Raw genomic sequence first — 16,137 nt, forward strand, 5'->3', positions numbered from 1 at the left:
AGAAACAATGTACTAATTTTATTGTCTATCAGTTTGAAATATATTTAAATATTGATGTAGAACTCGTTTTCCTGAATAAAAAAAGATAATATGTAGTATGCTCTTTAGAAAGTTTTTGACATAGGCACATTATCAATTGAAATATTTCTTTATATATTCAATATCAGTAGCAGTATTTAGCCATTATTTCCACAAATTGTTCCCCACTATCCAAATCTTACATTATACATACATTCAATGACTTGGCAATTTCATTGTCTTAATCTGAAGACGAAAACCTCCCCAATATTCCTGACTCTAAATTAAATCTCATCAATCTATGACACATGACTAGCTATATTCCACAGACTGTAAGATACTTAGTGTTGTTCAGCCCTATCAGGCTTCTTAACCAGGACTGTCAACTAGACTTGGTTGCAGCTAATCAAATATCGTTATGTTCTAATTAATAGGTGTCAAACTGACCATGATGTTAGCCTTTCAATGCTGATTTACAAGACCAGCCATCTAATCGTACGTCTATTGTAAACATAAGTTTCGGGTCAAAGTCTGGTATTTTACAAACAATTAACAAGTATCACCATAACAACAATCATTCCTAACGTCAGAAGCAGCAACAATTCTGTCTATTTGATTTGTAATCTATATAATGACCTCTGGACTTCTAATCACAATTTCAAGGAGTTGCCTAAATCGTTTGATCTGGCAGTCACAGTCCAACAGAACCATACAGACAATGAGTGATGGCTGATATAAATGTGTGTGTGTGTGTGTGTGTGTGTGTGTGTGTGTGTGTGTGTGTGTGTGTGTGTGTGTGTGTGTGTGTGTTTCCTTGAGTCTTTAGTTTGGTGTTCAAAAGTATCAATTACTTGTAGTTTAAGATTTGAGGATTTGTGATATTGTTATAGTTCTTAATAATTGTAATTCTGGGCATTTAAAAAGGATCTATTATATTTCAGGTTATGTTACAAAGTTATATTTAAAAAAATACACAAAAAGTGTATTGTCAACCATGTTTTATGAATATGTTTGTTTAGTCTAAATTAGAGTTGTTGAATATTGTTAATCAGTTCATTACGTCATTGTAGGTAGTATATACCGGGGTAACTTACACCTGAATCACATTAAAACATATTTCGTATTTATATTTATTTAAGTTTATCTTTATGCATAGTTCCATTTAAAAGTGTAACAAAAGTTTATTTTTCCTTAAAATAGATTATACACTCGTCAAATATCAATCATTACTCATATAATTTCACCGCAGTGCTTTGTTATTACTCATCACAGAAATTATATGAACATCTTCGGTGACGACATAAAACAATCTTGTTTCATAAATTTGATGTAAACATTTTAAAAAATGGATTCTCTTCCATTTGTATATACTGATACGATACATTCTCAAAATAAATGGCATTTAATCCATAATATAAATCTTTCCTGAACTAACATTATTTGACACACTGCACTGCAAATGCTTAACTAGTTTAATTATCGAAAGTGAAAAAAAGTCATAAAATTTCTTGACGACAATACGTGTAGTTTAATATGTAAATAACATGCACACAGTGTGTATATATTCCCACAACAGTTGAATTGTAAGTTAAAACGCATAGTAAAAAACAGGTCATGAAATTAATAAAAATCAAGCCGAATAGTTTGATCCATAATAATGTTAATTCGGTTTAAAATACACAAATGGTGATACAAATAATGTCTATCTTGTATATTTGTCAGTATATCATCAATGGTCAAAATGGTGTTTAAGTTTTACCTGATAAATATTATATTAATATTATTAAATTTGACAAGCGGCCCTCTATAATAGATGTGTAATGATTTCAATGAGCGAGATCCACATTTATTGGAAGTTAGCATATGTGTCAAACGATTCAAAGTACTGTAAAACGATTTCATAGCAACATCTGTATTGCTCCTGAAACAAAGTAGAAAATATATATTAGTACCATTAATAATGCTGTAAGCTGGGAGACTGCATTTCTGTACGGTGTCCTTTGATATGAAAAATACACATAAAACACGGAATTCAATATAGTTCTACCGATCCATTCAAAATAGGTTCACATGATTCCTGGTTTAGAGTAGCGTTAATTATATTACGACATACTTGCTATTTTATGTGAAAAGCACCAAAATTATGGCCAATTCACTACTTTAAACACACATAAACGTAATTTCAAATGTCACCATATATGTACACGTTTTATGACCTTGGCCTTTGTATTTGAACTTACCATGGTTTCAACCATATCGGCTCTGTTGGCTCTGAGTGTCTTGACAGCTTGGAATACATCCACTATTTGTTCTACTTTGATTCTGTCACATGTTGACACTGCAGCACAGTACACACCACTACGACCAATACCATTTCTACGACACAGTCATATGGGATATTACAAGTGTATTCAAGCACGTCAAGTCAATTATGCAGTTAGACTTGACTATGAAAACAGGTGAAAATTTAATATATACTATCTATACTGCTACTCGTGTCAGGTATACTGAAATGTAAGTACTTGAAATCACTTGAGCAGAACGACAGAAACTTCGTACATTTTATGCAGTCATTAAAACATTTACTATATTAAATGGACGTAAAACAACAACAACAACAACAACAACAACAACAACAACAACAACTATAGATAGACTTTAATTTAATACATTAAAAACTATAGATTTTATTTTGATAATTACAGTACATCAATGATTCCATGCTCTTCGATTGAACAAAGTATCAAAACGAATCAAAACGAATTTTAGCACAATTATGTATATTAACAACTTTTATTGTTTGTTTTAAACTAAAATCTCGATGGACGATTCATTTGGCAAATACCGTTGATAAGAGCAAGAAATGGCAGACATACTATGACACTTGGCATTGGACGTTGATAATCTAACGACACATATTTTACAATTATAAGGTCCAATAATGTGAATACTTACATACAATGTACAGTAACAGGTCCGTTTCCTGTTTGTTGTTGCCATTTCTCAACCATTGTCATAATGTCTATGAACAAACCTTTCTGTTTTGGTGTATCCTGACCAGCTGTCCATCCCGTCACGTGATATTGCTGGATTGTCCGAGTAGTTCCACTCTGCTAAAGGGAGGGTGGTAATTTATGCATAAGTGACTTATATATATATATATATATATATATATATATATATATAATTCGAAGGTGTCAAAGTATACCATACTGTCACAATGTTCAGTTTCAAGGTACAGTAGAGGTTGTTAAAATATAACTTACGTTAGTGAGTTGCAATGTTCTGACGATAAGGCTTCCCTTTACATCTCGACTTAAAGTGTTAATTCGGAATGGTCCAATATTCATGGCATCATCTTCAGGCCAGTACTGGCCAATACTCTGTTGTAACAAAGATTTGGACGATTACTCAATATGATATTAAGTGATATGAGGTGAAAGGGTAAAAAGGATACCACACTCTGTCAAGAAAGGCTTACCATTTGACGATTTTATTCCACAATGTATTCTTACACAGAACATATCAAACGATGCGTCAGTCTGAGTCGACAAAACAGACAGTCAAGGTAAAAAATGTTTTCAGATACCAACTTAATACTTTCAAACTTCCCGCCTTACACAATGTTACAATTTCATATGGTGTTTGACACACAAACTTAAGGTATGTCACGAAACTGCAATATTGTGTAAGGTGGGACGGTTCAAGAAGTTGGTATCTGAAAACACTTTTTTTGCCTAGACGGTCTGCTTTGTCGACTCAGATCGGCTCATCGTTTGATGTCTTCTGTTGTTGAGTAAATTGTTACATAAAATTCTCATATGTTAGGCATTATAACTGTTTGTGTCTCCAACACCAACAAGAAATGTGCCTAAATCTATTCATGTTGATTGTTTTACCTTCAATGACAGATCCAATCTGTCAAAATAACTTACCGTGTCATTGGAGTCCATATCATTCAACATAACTATGGAGTAAGATTTGTAATCATACACCATCCTCCAAAAGTCAATGACTGTGTTTGGCATTGGCATTTGAGTCACCAGGAAAGCATTCTTCTGAGTGTAAGCCTATGCACAATGAAAAATATTCTTTAAGAAAAGCAATAATATATGAACTTAGGGAATCTGTAACACTGGACAATACAGTATGTATTTACAGAAAATGAACAACTTGTAAAACGATACATAATTTCTTAGAATTACAGCTAAAAATGTTAGGAAAGTTCGATTTAAATTTATCATCCTTGATTTTTCTTTTTTAAAGAACAAATTGAATGATTACTCACACTGACAAAGCTAGCATTGATATAACTATTAGAATCCGGTACCTTGACTGCTGTCATTAGATGAGGACGAGATCTATTGACTGCATCAATTGAAGGGAAAAGAGAAAGTAAAAAATGCCAATACTACCAATTAAAAGGATTGAAAAAAAAATCTAAAAAACTGCATAAATCTTTCCGTTAAGATTGATTATCGGTAAATTGATTGTGGTTTAAAACACATGAATATGTTCTATAATAGTTGTGTCCGTGGGGATGGTCAGGCTATCATACTATGTACTAAACACAAACTGGATAGATATTTCATTAGCTGATGTCGAATGGAAGACAACGACATAAACTGGGGCGTACTTACATGGCAAAATGTCTGAAAACCTGTTTTTGTTGGCATTTTCCTTGGATGAACCTACAGAGCATTCATCTTTGTTGGGCACACGGCTCACCTTTCCGAGATTCTGAATAAAATGAAATAAATTAATATTTATTAGATAATAAGCACTGCCACATCAAAACATATGGATTAGGTATATGTAATTGTGTAAGGCTTAATTCTTTTTCCCTCATACTTAGTGTCTTCAAGAATCTGGCCTGGAACATGATATGTCCAAGTGGCGTGTGTTTATCTCTATACTTTAGTGCTTAATATACAAAACGAAACACAAATTTGTTTCCTCGTAGTTAGTGCCCTAGTTAAGGTTTCAATCTAGCAATAAACGCTCGATAAACCTATTTCTAGGTACTGAAGTATTGTCCAAACTGTTGGAATGAAATTATATGGTTGACTTTACGTACAAAACAACCACTGTAATATATTGTAAAAACAAACGTTTGTGTTCTAGCAGTTTCTTTGTACTGTACACAACATTACAACACTTGGGCATCATACTAACCTCCCATTCAGTTTCCAAAGGTGTTCTACCAGTTGTTTTGTCCACTCTGCATAACTTGCCAAACAGTACTCTGAAGTCCGTCGCTGGAATGGCGGTACTATCACAAATAGTAGCTTCCATCAACGCTGTATGGATGAACTCATATTGGTCCTATATTATAACAAACATAGTTTATATGGTAACAGCTGTAACCAAGTATAGTTCGATAAGGATATAGGAATGGGAGGGGGGGGGGGAGGTTATATTACACATGAATTCATGGAATGTTTAAATCCTTAAAGTTACTTTCATGACGCTTTGGTGCACCGTTTTATATGACTATTATTATTTGAAAGAAATTTACCTCTACTTGAACAAAGTACATCCTATTCTCTCTGGCCTTTTTCACAAAGTTGAAGATGTCAACCTTTCCTTCCTCTTTAGCCATTTGTAACATGACATCAATGGCTATGAAGGTACCAGTACGACCAACACCAGCACTAAGAACAAATACAGTAAAATATACATTTTTTTATAATATGGCATGCCTAAGCTGGAAAACGTACATTAACATTAGTCGTTGACACCCCCCCCCACACCGACACACACACACTCCCTAAGTGGCTCCCAGGATTTCGATTTGACGGCAGAACTACTAACATAACTTATGACTTGCTAATAAATTTGCCATGTTCACACTTTTAGTTTCATACATAAGATATGTAATCAATTTATGTTGTGTTTTACACACGTTTGAGAAACAGTTGGCATATGTACTTCCTTATCTAAACATTTCGACGTCGACACTTTGATGTGATAAATTATCAGACTATAATTCGACGAATGACAATTCATTGAATGCATTAATTTATAGATTTACAATTTGCATGTTGTCGTTTGCAAATGATGAATACCCATCCACATAATTTAGGAAATATATTTGTGAAATGTATGGGCTGTGGTATTTAAAGGTACTGTTAATCTATGTTCAATGGCTAGAGACTTTTGAAACCAAAACATATACAGTTAAAGGCCAATGATTGATTAGGAATAGAGTTATAGAAAATTTAAAGAGAATGTTTCAATTTTAATAAGACCTGTCGTTTTACTTCAAACCATGCGATTAACTTGGAGTAAACATCCCGCTATTTGAAATCATTTTACAACTAGGTTCCTGTATATATAATTCCAGTACATATATTTTATCAAATAGTGTAAATACAACCTTTCACTCCGACTGAGCTATAAAAAGCCGTAACTTAAGATTGAGGAAAATTGCATTAGCGGTCTGTGCTTGAAGATAACACAATTACCAGGAAATGTAACTGACCACTTCTAAAAATACAATTAGATTTCCGATTGCATCGATTCACGATTACAAGCATTCAGTGTGTTCACCCAGAGTTTCACTGTGAAGAAATTAAATTATTTCCGAGATGTCGTTTAGTCGTGCAAAACCAAATTTCAAACGTTGTATGGGGACAATTATCGCAACTTTGAGGTGATTGAGAGTTCAGCAAGATGGATGAAGAGGACAACAGTAACTGTGGACATATCGTCTTCCCAGTGACTATATCATTCTTAGCCCACAATGGAATTTTTGGGGTCTGTTTTGGCACACTTTTATAGAAATGTTAAGTTAAATAAAGTAATAACTTGTCATTATATATATACCTGCAATGAATAAGTGGTGGTCCTGCATTCTCTGCTATGCTACTTTTAAAATGTTCAAGGACATCAAGTACAGCTGTAGCATACATTGGTACATCCTTATCTGGCCACACAGTGAAATGGAATTGCTTCACAACACGGATATCGGAGTGCTCCTGGGGAAAAACAGAATGGAAGTTTCTTACTCTCCACTGATTAAGGAGTGTGCAATCAAAATAATTGGCATAACATAACCTAGCTTTATGCTGTAAAATGAAGCAATTCATTTAACAGCATAAAGGTAGGTTATGTTATGCCAATTATTTTGACTATTGATTAACAGTTAATAGAAGGACATACATTAGATCGTTGACAAACATTACAAACATGGAAAGTAAACAAATAAATTGAATTAATAACACTTGGCACAGCATGTTGGAAATACAGATAGACAAGTATTACATTCCATCATTTGATAAGAACAGTTTTATGGCCTCTTTACATAATAGTTCACGTTCATAAACAAATTTGAAGTTCCCCTGGCAATTCATGTACATGTAAAGAGGCCATAAAACTGTTCTTATCAAACCATGAAATATAATACAAATCTCTACTGTTCCAACATGTTGTGCCAAGTGTTATTAATCCAATTCAGTTGGATAACTACCCTGTTTGTAACAGGTACTATTCGTCAACGGTCTGATGTCTGCCATAACTCTGTAAAGACAACGTCACATAGCACATTGCATTAAATAACTCATTCTATCGAAGGGAGCCTTCAGAAATTACAAGGGTGAGGGCCGAGGGAATGGGAGGGGTTAACATTTGTTTATATTTATGGTAAGTTTAATTTTACTCAAGAAAAGGAAATGACAAGACAACGATAGACTTGACCGAAACGAGATGAGAAAATAGAAAAAAGAAATACAGAAGGGGTTGACATTTTACAAATCGGTCCTCAGGAGGGTCATATTTCTAGAAATGGAAATTAGTGGATGGTCACAATGTGACGTTTTCCCTTGATTCATTTTCTATTTAAGCTTTGCATTATTTTGTGATTTTGGCATGATCCCATTGCTGCCACCGGTTCTAAATTCAACTGCTACCATGTCCCACCACTGCCACCATTGTAAAGTAATATGATAACATATCAGTGAAATGTAGCATATTAGTTGTGGTGTGAGGAGAGGAGTGGGCCTCACAGTAGTAAAAGGGGAACAGCATAACAACATATTATTGGGGATAATGTAATGAAATGGAGATGTTGACCTCGGTTGTCAGTTTCAATTGTGTACTCATCTAGTCTTTGAGAGTTCTGGCCTTCAGCTCAGGCAATCATATCCAAACACGGGCATTGATGTAATACTAACATAAACTCAGCGTGGTGGCAATACAACCAATGCCTACCAATGTGGTAGGATCTTATTACAGAAAAAATCCCTGTCTCTAGTGGGATTAAAACCAAGGACCGTCTGACTACTAATCTTGAGCTCTAACAACTACACAATAGGGAGGCGATTTTACAAAAGGTTTTCATTGATATAGGGGGAGAGTCATATTTTAGAGCAAGGAAATTGAAGGAGGGTCACTTTTTAGCAGACCGGACGAGAGGGAGCGATACATTTTATACCACAGACAGGGTTTGGTTCAACCCCCCCCCAGTATTTACTGAATGCTCCCTAATTCATTGACAATGTATAGGGTAATGTTTAGCCGTAAGCATAATGACAACACTTTCATTATTACAATATACCTAAAATTGATATTCTATTGTTCATATTTCAACGTTTGTCTATACCTTAAACATTATATGAACTGTTGACAATAATAACAAAAATGACTTCCATACAACAGAAACATATTTCAATCACAAGTACCATTCTATCATCATAGCACTTGTCTAGCTAGCTTAATGGTACTCACAGTTTGAATGTGAAAAGTCCTGACATTGTAGTTGGCAAACGTTTCTGCTTTTTCTATTGATACATAAATATCTCCGTACCAAACGCCATCTTCATCAGGCCAATACTGGTGACATTTCACCTGCACAGAGGTATACAATACATACACTAGTTTGAACTAATACAGAATTAACTGGCATATGAGATGATCTTGATAAATAAGGAATAAATATGTAGCATTTGTATTTAGGTAAGTGTTACCTACAAAATATGCTGATACAATACTAGAGAAATAGATATAAACTTGAATACTAGATCATTCTGCTTATAGTCGAATTAATAAAATTCATATTCATTAAAGGAAATTTTATGGAAATTACAAAATATCACATAAAGTTCATTGATATTAATTGATATTCAAACATGTTTAATTTATTAAGTGATAACAATAGGGAACTTGCAAACCCGCCATGTTGAATGTTGCATCGTGGGAAATGTGATAACAAATAATAATCAATTAGTATGGTAAACAATGACACATTGTTTTTAACCACAAATAATCAATTCAGATTTACCCTGACCATTGTGGGAGGTTAATTTTACCAGTAGCTCCAGATTATGTATTACGATAACCACAGATAATCCCATAATCCTTTGCGTCTGAGCTTGCTCAGTCTGGATTCCCTATTGTGGTTACAGATTAGACTGATAAATATTTATCTCGTCTCAAACTAGTCTTAATTGTGATATCAAATCAATTTCTCACCTTGCCATTCTCAACTAAATTTGTAGCCATCAGAATAGAAGTGATATTCTTTTGCCAAATCATTCTCCATACGTCATCAATAGTCTCGGTATTTGGTCCTATAATTTCAAATGTTTGTACATACATCAATTATCACACATTCAACCCATTACATCATCACTAGAGAAGACAAGCATTGTTTTATCTGAACATTGCCTTCTCTTAGCAACGTTTCATTCCAAATTGGTCAAAGTAAGGATATCATTAAACCTACTGTTACGATCCAAAATATCGTATTTCGGAATTATGGGAATAAATTCTACTTTTCGGCATTGTAGGCCATAGGTCAGAAATAGACTGGCGATGACGAAGCTGGGCAAACATGATGTAACTGAAATTCACATGATTGGTTAGAGAAAAGTATATAATAACTTTTATGATGGCATGATCTTAGGGTGTGACTTGCTATTTATATAGTCGTTGTGTAAATTCCATTGTATTCGAAGTATACTTAAGATGAGAATAAAACATCCAGAATCAGGAGAGGAGCTCACGAGAAATGGACTCGGTTAGGTGATTCTGGCAAGCCGAAATATCTTCTCAGTTGTGACTAATTCCCGACTTGGACCTGAACGATCCCGTACGAGAGTATGAGAGTGTGAGTGCTAGAGTGTAACGTCTGAACTATCCATACTTATACCGTTCAACTCTACGACTCGCATCACTGGTGGAAAATCCAACAGGTCCACTTAATGTTATTACGTTCTGGTAGAAGACTGAGAAGAAACCGACATTTACATCCTTGTCAACGGCCACCTACAGTAATGGCAGAAGCAGACCCGAATATCCAGCAAGAAGCTCCACAGCCAGAAAACAATGGAGCAGAGGTCAACCAAGGCCAGCGGCAAGACGCACGGCTGGTTCACCAAGAGCTACAACGCATTGTCAACAGAATGCAGAATTTGACGGTGGGTAACGATATCATACCACCTCAATTTTATGGGAAGGAAGATGAAATACCAACCAGATGGTTGCGTAAATTTGATGCATATGTCGTCCTTAAGCAGTTTGACAATATTCAACGTCTGAATATTTTTAGTCTGCTTATGTCTGGTGAAGCAGAGAGATGGTACACGTCCTTGCCTGACGACCTGGCGAACAACTGGGAGAACATGCGTGCAGCTTTCATCGGACGATTCCAGAACAGAGCACCACAGTGGCGTATAGATCAAGAGCTAAGAACAATTAAGCAAATGGACAAAGAAACAATCGAAAAATATGCCTCACGTTTAAGGGATATGTGCTATCGTTATAACAGAAATGATAACGAGCTTTTTAGTTTATTTTTACAGGGGTTAATACCGTCTATACGTAGTACGGTAGTCAACAGAGATCCGGTCAATTTCCAGGAGGCCGTGGCTTTCGCCCGAACAGCAGAAGTGGTAGAACGGTTCGACGATGATGTCAAAGCACTGAAAACTGGTCGTACTTCCGACACGTCTACAGAGGTTTTACAACAAGCCTTCGACTCTTTGCTAAAACAGAACGAAGTTCTACATGAGAAGCTATCAGCAGCGGCGGTGACGCCCCTCCCTGTACCAGCAACGCCTGTTCAAATACGACAAGAACCCTACGCAAACGCTGGACCACGGTCACGGGTAGGCCAGAGCTATAATTATTCTAACGTAAATAGACCGCCAGTAGTAACTCCACGTTATGGCGGTCGACAAGTTAATACGGCTAAGCAGATTTGTAAATTTTGTAATAAGCCAGGGCATTCAAGTCCTAATTGTTATGCAAATCCTGATCGTGGGTGTTACAATTGCGGGGAGATAGGCCATGTGGCCAGATTTTGTGATAGAAATGGTGCCCGATATGCTTTTCCAAAAAACGGGTAAACGTTGCGAGACGAAAATTGTATAAGCAGTCAGATGAGAGGTCTCGCAACGGAGTATCTTTAAATCTCAATTGTGTTAATTTGCCAGAGTCAATGATTGTAAATGATAATTTAATTAATGTGCGTATTTTTGATCGTAAAGTATCAGCACTTATAGATACAGGTTCCGATGTATCAATAATTTCAGAGTCTTTGTTAAATAATATTCGTAAGTTAAGAAAGTGTAAGCTTTTCAAATCAAGTTATAAGATAGTTACTTTGCCAGATGGGCGTACTTTGCCTATTTTAGGATGTCTTAGAATTCCTGTTTTCTTTACTAATCGTGCGATTACTATGCAAGTCTATGTCCTCAAAGAGTTGAAGCAGGATTTAATTATAGGCCATGATTTCTTACGTAGAAATGGAGCTATTATTGATTTTATGAAGCGCAAAGTTACTTTACGTCCATCGTCCCTTATACGCGCGTCTAAGACATATTCTATACCTGCTCGTTCAGAGTGTGTTATATCGGCGCGTGTTCGTGGGAATTACCCTAACGGTATAGTAGGTCATACTACAAACACAATGTCGCTTGCTCACATTGGTATTGCTACTGCGAGAGTTTTAGGTGCTGTGCAGAATGGGCGCGTTCCGGTTAGACTAGTGAATTGTAGGGAAACGCCTGTAAAATTGAGGAGGGGTACCCGTTTAGGTAATTTCAGAATTTTGCCAGATGGTACTGATATCCATACTTTTGATACTAATGTTAGTCGCAACGGGCCAGTTGTACGTCCAAATAGGTTAAGTAATCAGGAGTTTTTAAAGGCATTTGATTTTGAAGATTCTACTTTAACCTCAGATCAGGTATTGCAGTTACAACAGGTATTATGGAAAAATAAGGATGCGTTCGTTGATGACACTAACACCTTGGGATATTGTGATATAATTAAGCATAGAATCAATTTAAAACCAGGTAGTAAGACCGTATCTCGCCCTCCATATAAAGCTTCTCCAGATAAGCGTGAGGAAATTAAACGACAAATTGATAAGTTGTTAGACCAGGGTTTGGTAGTTCCCTCTACTTCTCCTTACAGTTCTCCGGTTTTACTAGTACGTAAACCAAATGGTGAATTTCGTATGGTTATAGATTATAGGATGATAAATTCTATTACAGAACCCATTGCTTTCCCTCTTCCTGGGATAAAAGATACTTTAGATATCATTGGGAGTAAATGTCCAAAGTATTTTTCGACCCTAGACCTTAGTTCGGGATTTTGGCAAATAGCTATACATCCTGACGATGTACATAAGACTTCCTTTGTCTCTCATTACGGTAAGTTTGCTTTCAAGGTGTTACCTATGGGAATGATGAATAGTTCGGCAAGTTTTCAAAACACAATACAGTTCGTTCTAATAAATTTGCTAAACGACTCATGCTGCGCCTACATGGACGATATTTTAGCATTCTCAGCAACATTTGAAGATCATTTAATTCATATTGATGAAGTTCTTACACGTTTACGCGAAGCCAATTTAAAGTTAGGACCACGGAAGTGCGTTTTTGGTAGGCGCGAGGTCAAATTTCTAGGTCACCGGGTCAACGAACACGGGGTCATGGCAGATCCTTCTAAATTGGAAGCTGTCAAGAATTTCCCCACACCAAAATCGGTTACAGAATTAAAGTCATTTCTGGGTTTGGCTAATTTCTATAGAAAGTTTATTAAGGATTTTGCTAAGATTGCGCATCCATTGCATGGTCTGTTAAGGAAAGGCGTCGACTTTGTTTGGTCACGTGATTGTGAAATAGCATTTGATACACTAAAGACGGCGTTAATCTCACCTCCTGTACTAGCGCATCCACGGTTTAATGAGGAATTTATTCTATATACGGACGCGAGTAGTTTTAGTGTAGGTTATGTGTTAGCTCAAATTCAGGAGGGTGTGGAAAAACCTATATGCTATGGTGGCAGGGCGCTGTCGAAACCACAACAGAATTATACAGTTACGGAAAGGGAATTTCTAGCTTTGATTCACGCTCTTTCGCAGTGTGAGCAATATTTGCATTCTGTTCATTTTACGGTTATTACAGATCATGCTAACCTTCCCTATTTGATTAAGACTACGGAACCTTCGGGGCGTTTAGCGCGATGGGTACTCAGAATTCAGGGTTTCGATTTTGACATCGTGCACAGATCGGGCTGCAAAATTCCCCATGCAGATTCATTATCACGTAGGGTTTATGATGACGGAATTCATAATTCTGATGTAACTTCTGTTGAAACGGCTCCAGCGGCCTCAAATACACAATGTGTCCAGGTACCTTCTACTGATAAGATAGTGCAGGAATCCAGTAGTAATAAAGGTGACGTTGTTAATACGCAAAGTGTTGACAATGACCCTGTAGTTGACATACCAACCTTGTTTACTATTAGCAATGAAAATAGCGTTGACGACATGACTTGTTTGACTTTAGATTCCGATGACGAACTAATAGGTGTTAATGACATGAATGATAACAGAAGAACAGGTGTAATAGCTGATAGGCAAAGAAACGACAATCATCTAAGACCGCTGATTGACTTTCTTGAATCGGGTGACTTACCGACTGATGATAGACATGCTAAACGCATAGCAAGCATAAGTGCCAATTACGTGATTATTGACAGAGTTCTGTATCATTTCTGGACGCCTAATAGCAATAAATCTGATAAAGACATACGGCGTCAGCTTGTTGTACCTAAGGATTTACGACTTTTGATTTTGCGGAGATTGCATGATGATGTTACAGGTGGACATCTAGGCGTTCTAAAAACGCTGGGTGTCATCAGACAACGTTACTTTTGGGATACACTTATTAAAGACGTTCATAAATACGTTAATAGTTGTGTACATTGCCAAATGCGTAAACCGGGGCATAGAATACGCGCTCCTTTATTGCCGATTCCAGTTACAGGATTATTTGATAGGATAGCTATTGATTTCTGTGGGCCTTTTCATGTTACTAAATCAGGGAATAGCTATGTTCTTGTTATTACGGAATACTTATCGAAATTTGCATGGGCGTTTCCTACTAAGAATATGACAGCAATTACAGTTGCTAACATCTTATTCGAGCACATATTCACGAATTACGGTTTTCCGAATGTCATCTTATCAGACCAGGGGCCCTGTTTCAATTCGCAAATAATGCGCGAATTTTGTCGTTTTTTTGACGTTTCCAAGCGTTTTGGAACGGCATATAGGCCTCAAACCCAGGGTATCGTCGAAAAGTTTAATTCGACGTTACTTGGAATGCTTTCCATGTTTGTTGCCGACCGGGGAGATGACTGGGACTCATACTTAGCGGCAGTTTTGTTCGCGTATAGGGTAGCGCCACATCATTCTACAGGTGTTTCGCCATTTTCGGTTCTGTTTGGAATGGAGCCACGCCTACCGCTAGACGTTACCTTGCTTCCCGCGGTTAGCAAATCGGCAAGTATCAATTTTCATCTGAAAGAATTAGCATCAAAACGAAATATTGCAATAAAGATGGCAATGGACAACATTAAAGTCGCACAGAAAAAAATGAAAGAGCACTATGACAAGAGAGCTGTACAACACGAATTCACAATAGGGGATATAGTTTATTTATATAACCCAGCAGTGAAACCAGGGAGAGCTAGAAAGTTTCACAAATATTATAGGGGTCCATATCGAATTGCTGATTTCATACCGCCACTCAATTATCGATTGCGTTACGTTCATTCAGGAAAGTTATATCCTAAATTAGTACACCATAACAGACTAAAGAAGGGTTCGCTCCGATCTACGTCCTTAGAAGGTAGTACCCCGGATGTCGATCTCGGTGACACAGACACGGACACGGAATCACCACAAAATTCGGGTGGTTTCGTTCCCCCTCACCGTTCGCAGGCGCCCACGTCACCATCAACAGAAACCGATAACACAGAAAGTCGAAATAGCGACTCGTCTTCTGTGAGCGCAGAAAGTCAAAGTAGCGAGTCGGCTTCTATAAGCGCTTCAATTCGACATTCGAACGATAATCGATATAGATATCGACGTAGGCGAAATAAGCCGTCTTCACGAGTACCAATTGATTATGACAGTGATAGTTTAGCAGGAGAAAACGAGCCTGCTGGGGACGATACATATTATCGCATCGATAAGATTTTACGCGGACGGCACAAAAACGGTATTTTGGAGTATTTAGTGAAATGGGAGGGGTATCCAAGTTCAGACAATTCATGGATACCGGAATCTTATTTGAACGATGAAGCGATTAAATCTTTACGCGATAATCCGGTTGTAATTACAGGCAAACGACGCTCTACTTAATAGTTAGCACGGCTTCAGAACGGGTTCACTTAGTTAGTTTAAGGGATTTATATTTGTTTTCACCTAATAAGACGATTACTTATGAACATATTTTGAATGTTCCTGTTTTATCAACGTTGTATAACAAGGAATTTGACACAGCACTGTTTGACTATACTTTCAATGACACTCTAACTATGCAACTACCTCAAGTTAAGTTGTTCACAGAAAGTTGGAATAAGTCTTTGTTCAGGGATAATAGATTAAAATTGGAATTGAATAGGGTTTCACAGGTATTGAGAAACCATTCCGATATATACTTAACTCCCATGGATGAATTTAGTAATTATGTGGATAGTACCTTAGTTCAGGGTGATTCTTGGTTTGATTGGTTCGATATTCCAGGACATGTTAGTGTCATCTTCAACGTTATAACCATTTCAGCTGTGATATACTTATTTTTTAGGGTTAGACAGCTT

General features: G+C 36.6%; 2 protein-coding genes across 2 annotated transcripts in view; both read right to left on the bottom strand.

Moving 5' to 3' along the window:
• Positions 1–16,137, bottom strand: part of LOC144436302 (receptor-type tyrosine-protein phosphatase mu-like) — a 142,264-nt gene that overhangs the window by 85,229 nt on the left and 40,898 nt on the right. The gene's annotated exons all lie outside the window — the stretch shown is intronic.
• LOC144436431 (receptor-type tyrosine-protein phosphatase T-like) lies at positions 1,850–9,552 on the bottom strand. The gene is made up of 12 exons (XM_078125229.1): positions 9,490–9,552; positions 8,746–8,865; positions 6,847–6,998; positions 5,537–5,672; positions 5,194–5,343; positions 4,659–4,758; positions 4,307–4,386; positions 3,954–4,088; positions 3,285–3,401; positions 2,974–3,128; positions 2,259–2,394; positions 1,850–1,939 (listed from the first exon to the last, which is right to left on the bottom strand). The coding sequence occupies exons 1-12, from the start codon at positions 9,550–9,552 to the stop codon at positions 1,865–1,867; spliced, it is 1,419 nt and encodes a 472-aa protein (XP_077981355.1). The 3' UTR covers positions 1,850–1,864.

The sequence above is a fragment of the Glandiceps talaboti genome, chromosome 6, assembly GCF_964340395.1.
Source record: "Glandiceps talaboti chromosome 6, keGlaTala1.1, whole genome shotgun sequence".
NCBI lineage: Eukaryota > Metazoa > Hemichordata > Enteropneusta > Spengelidae > Glandiceps > Glandiceps talaboti.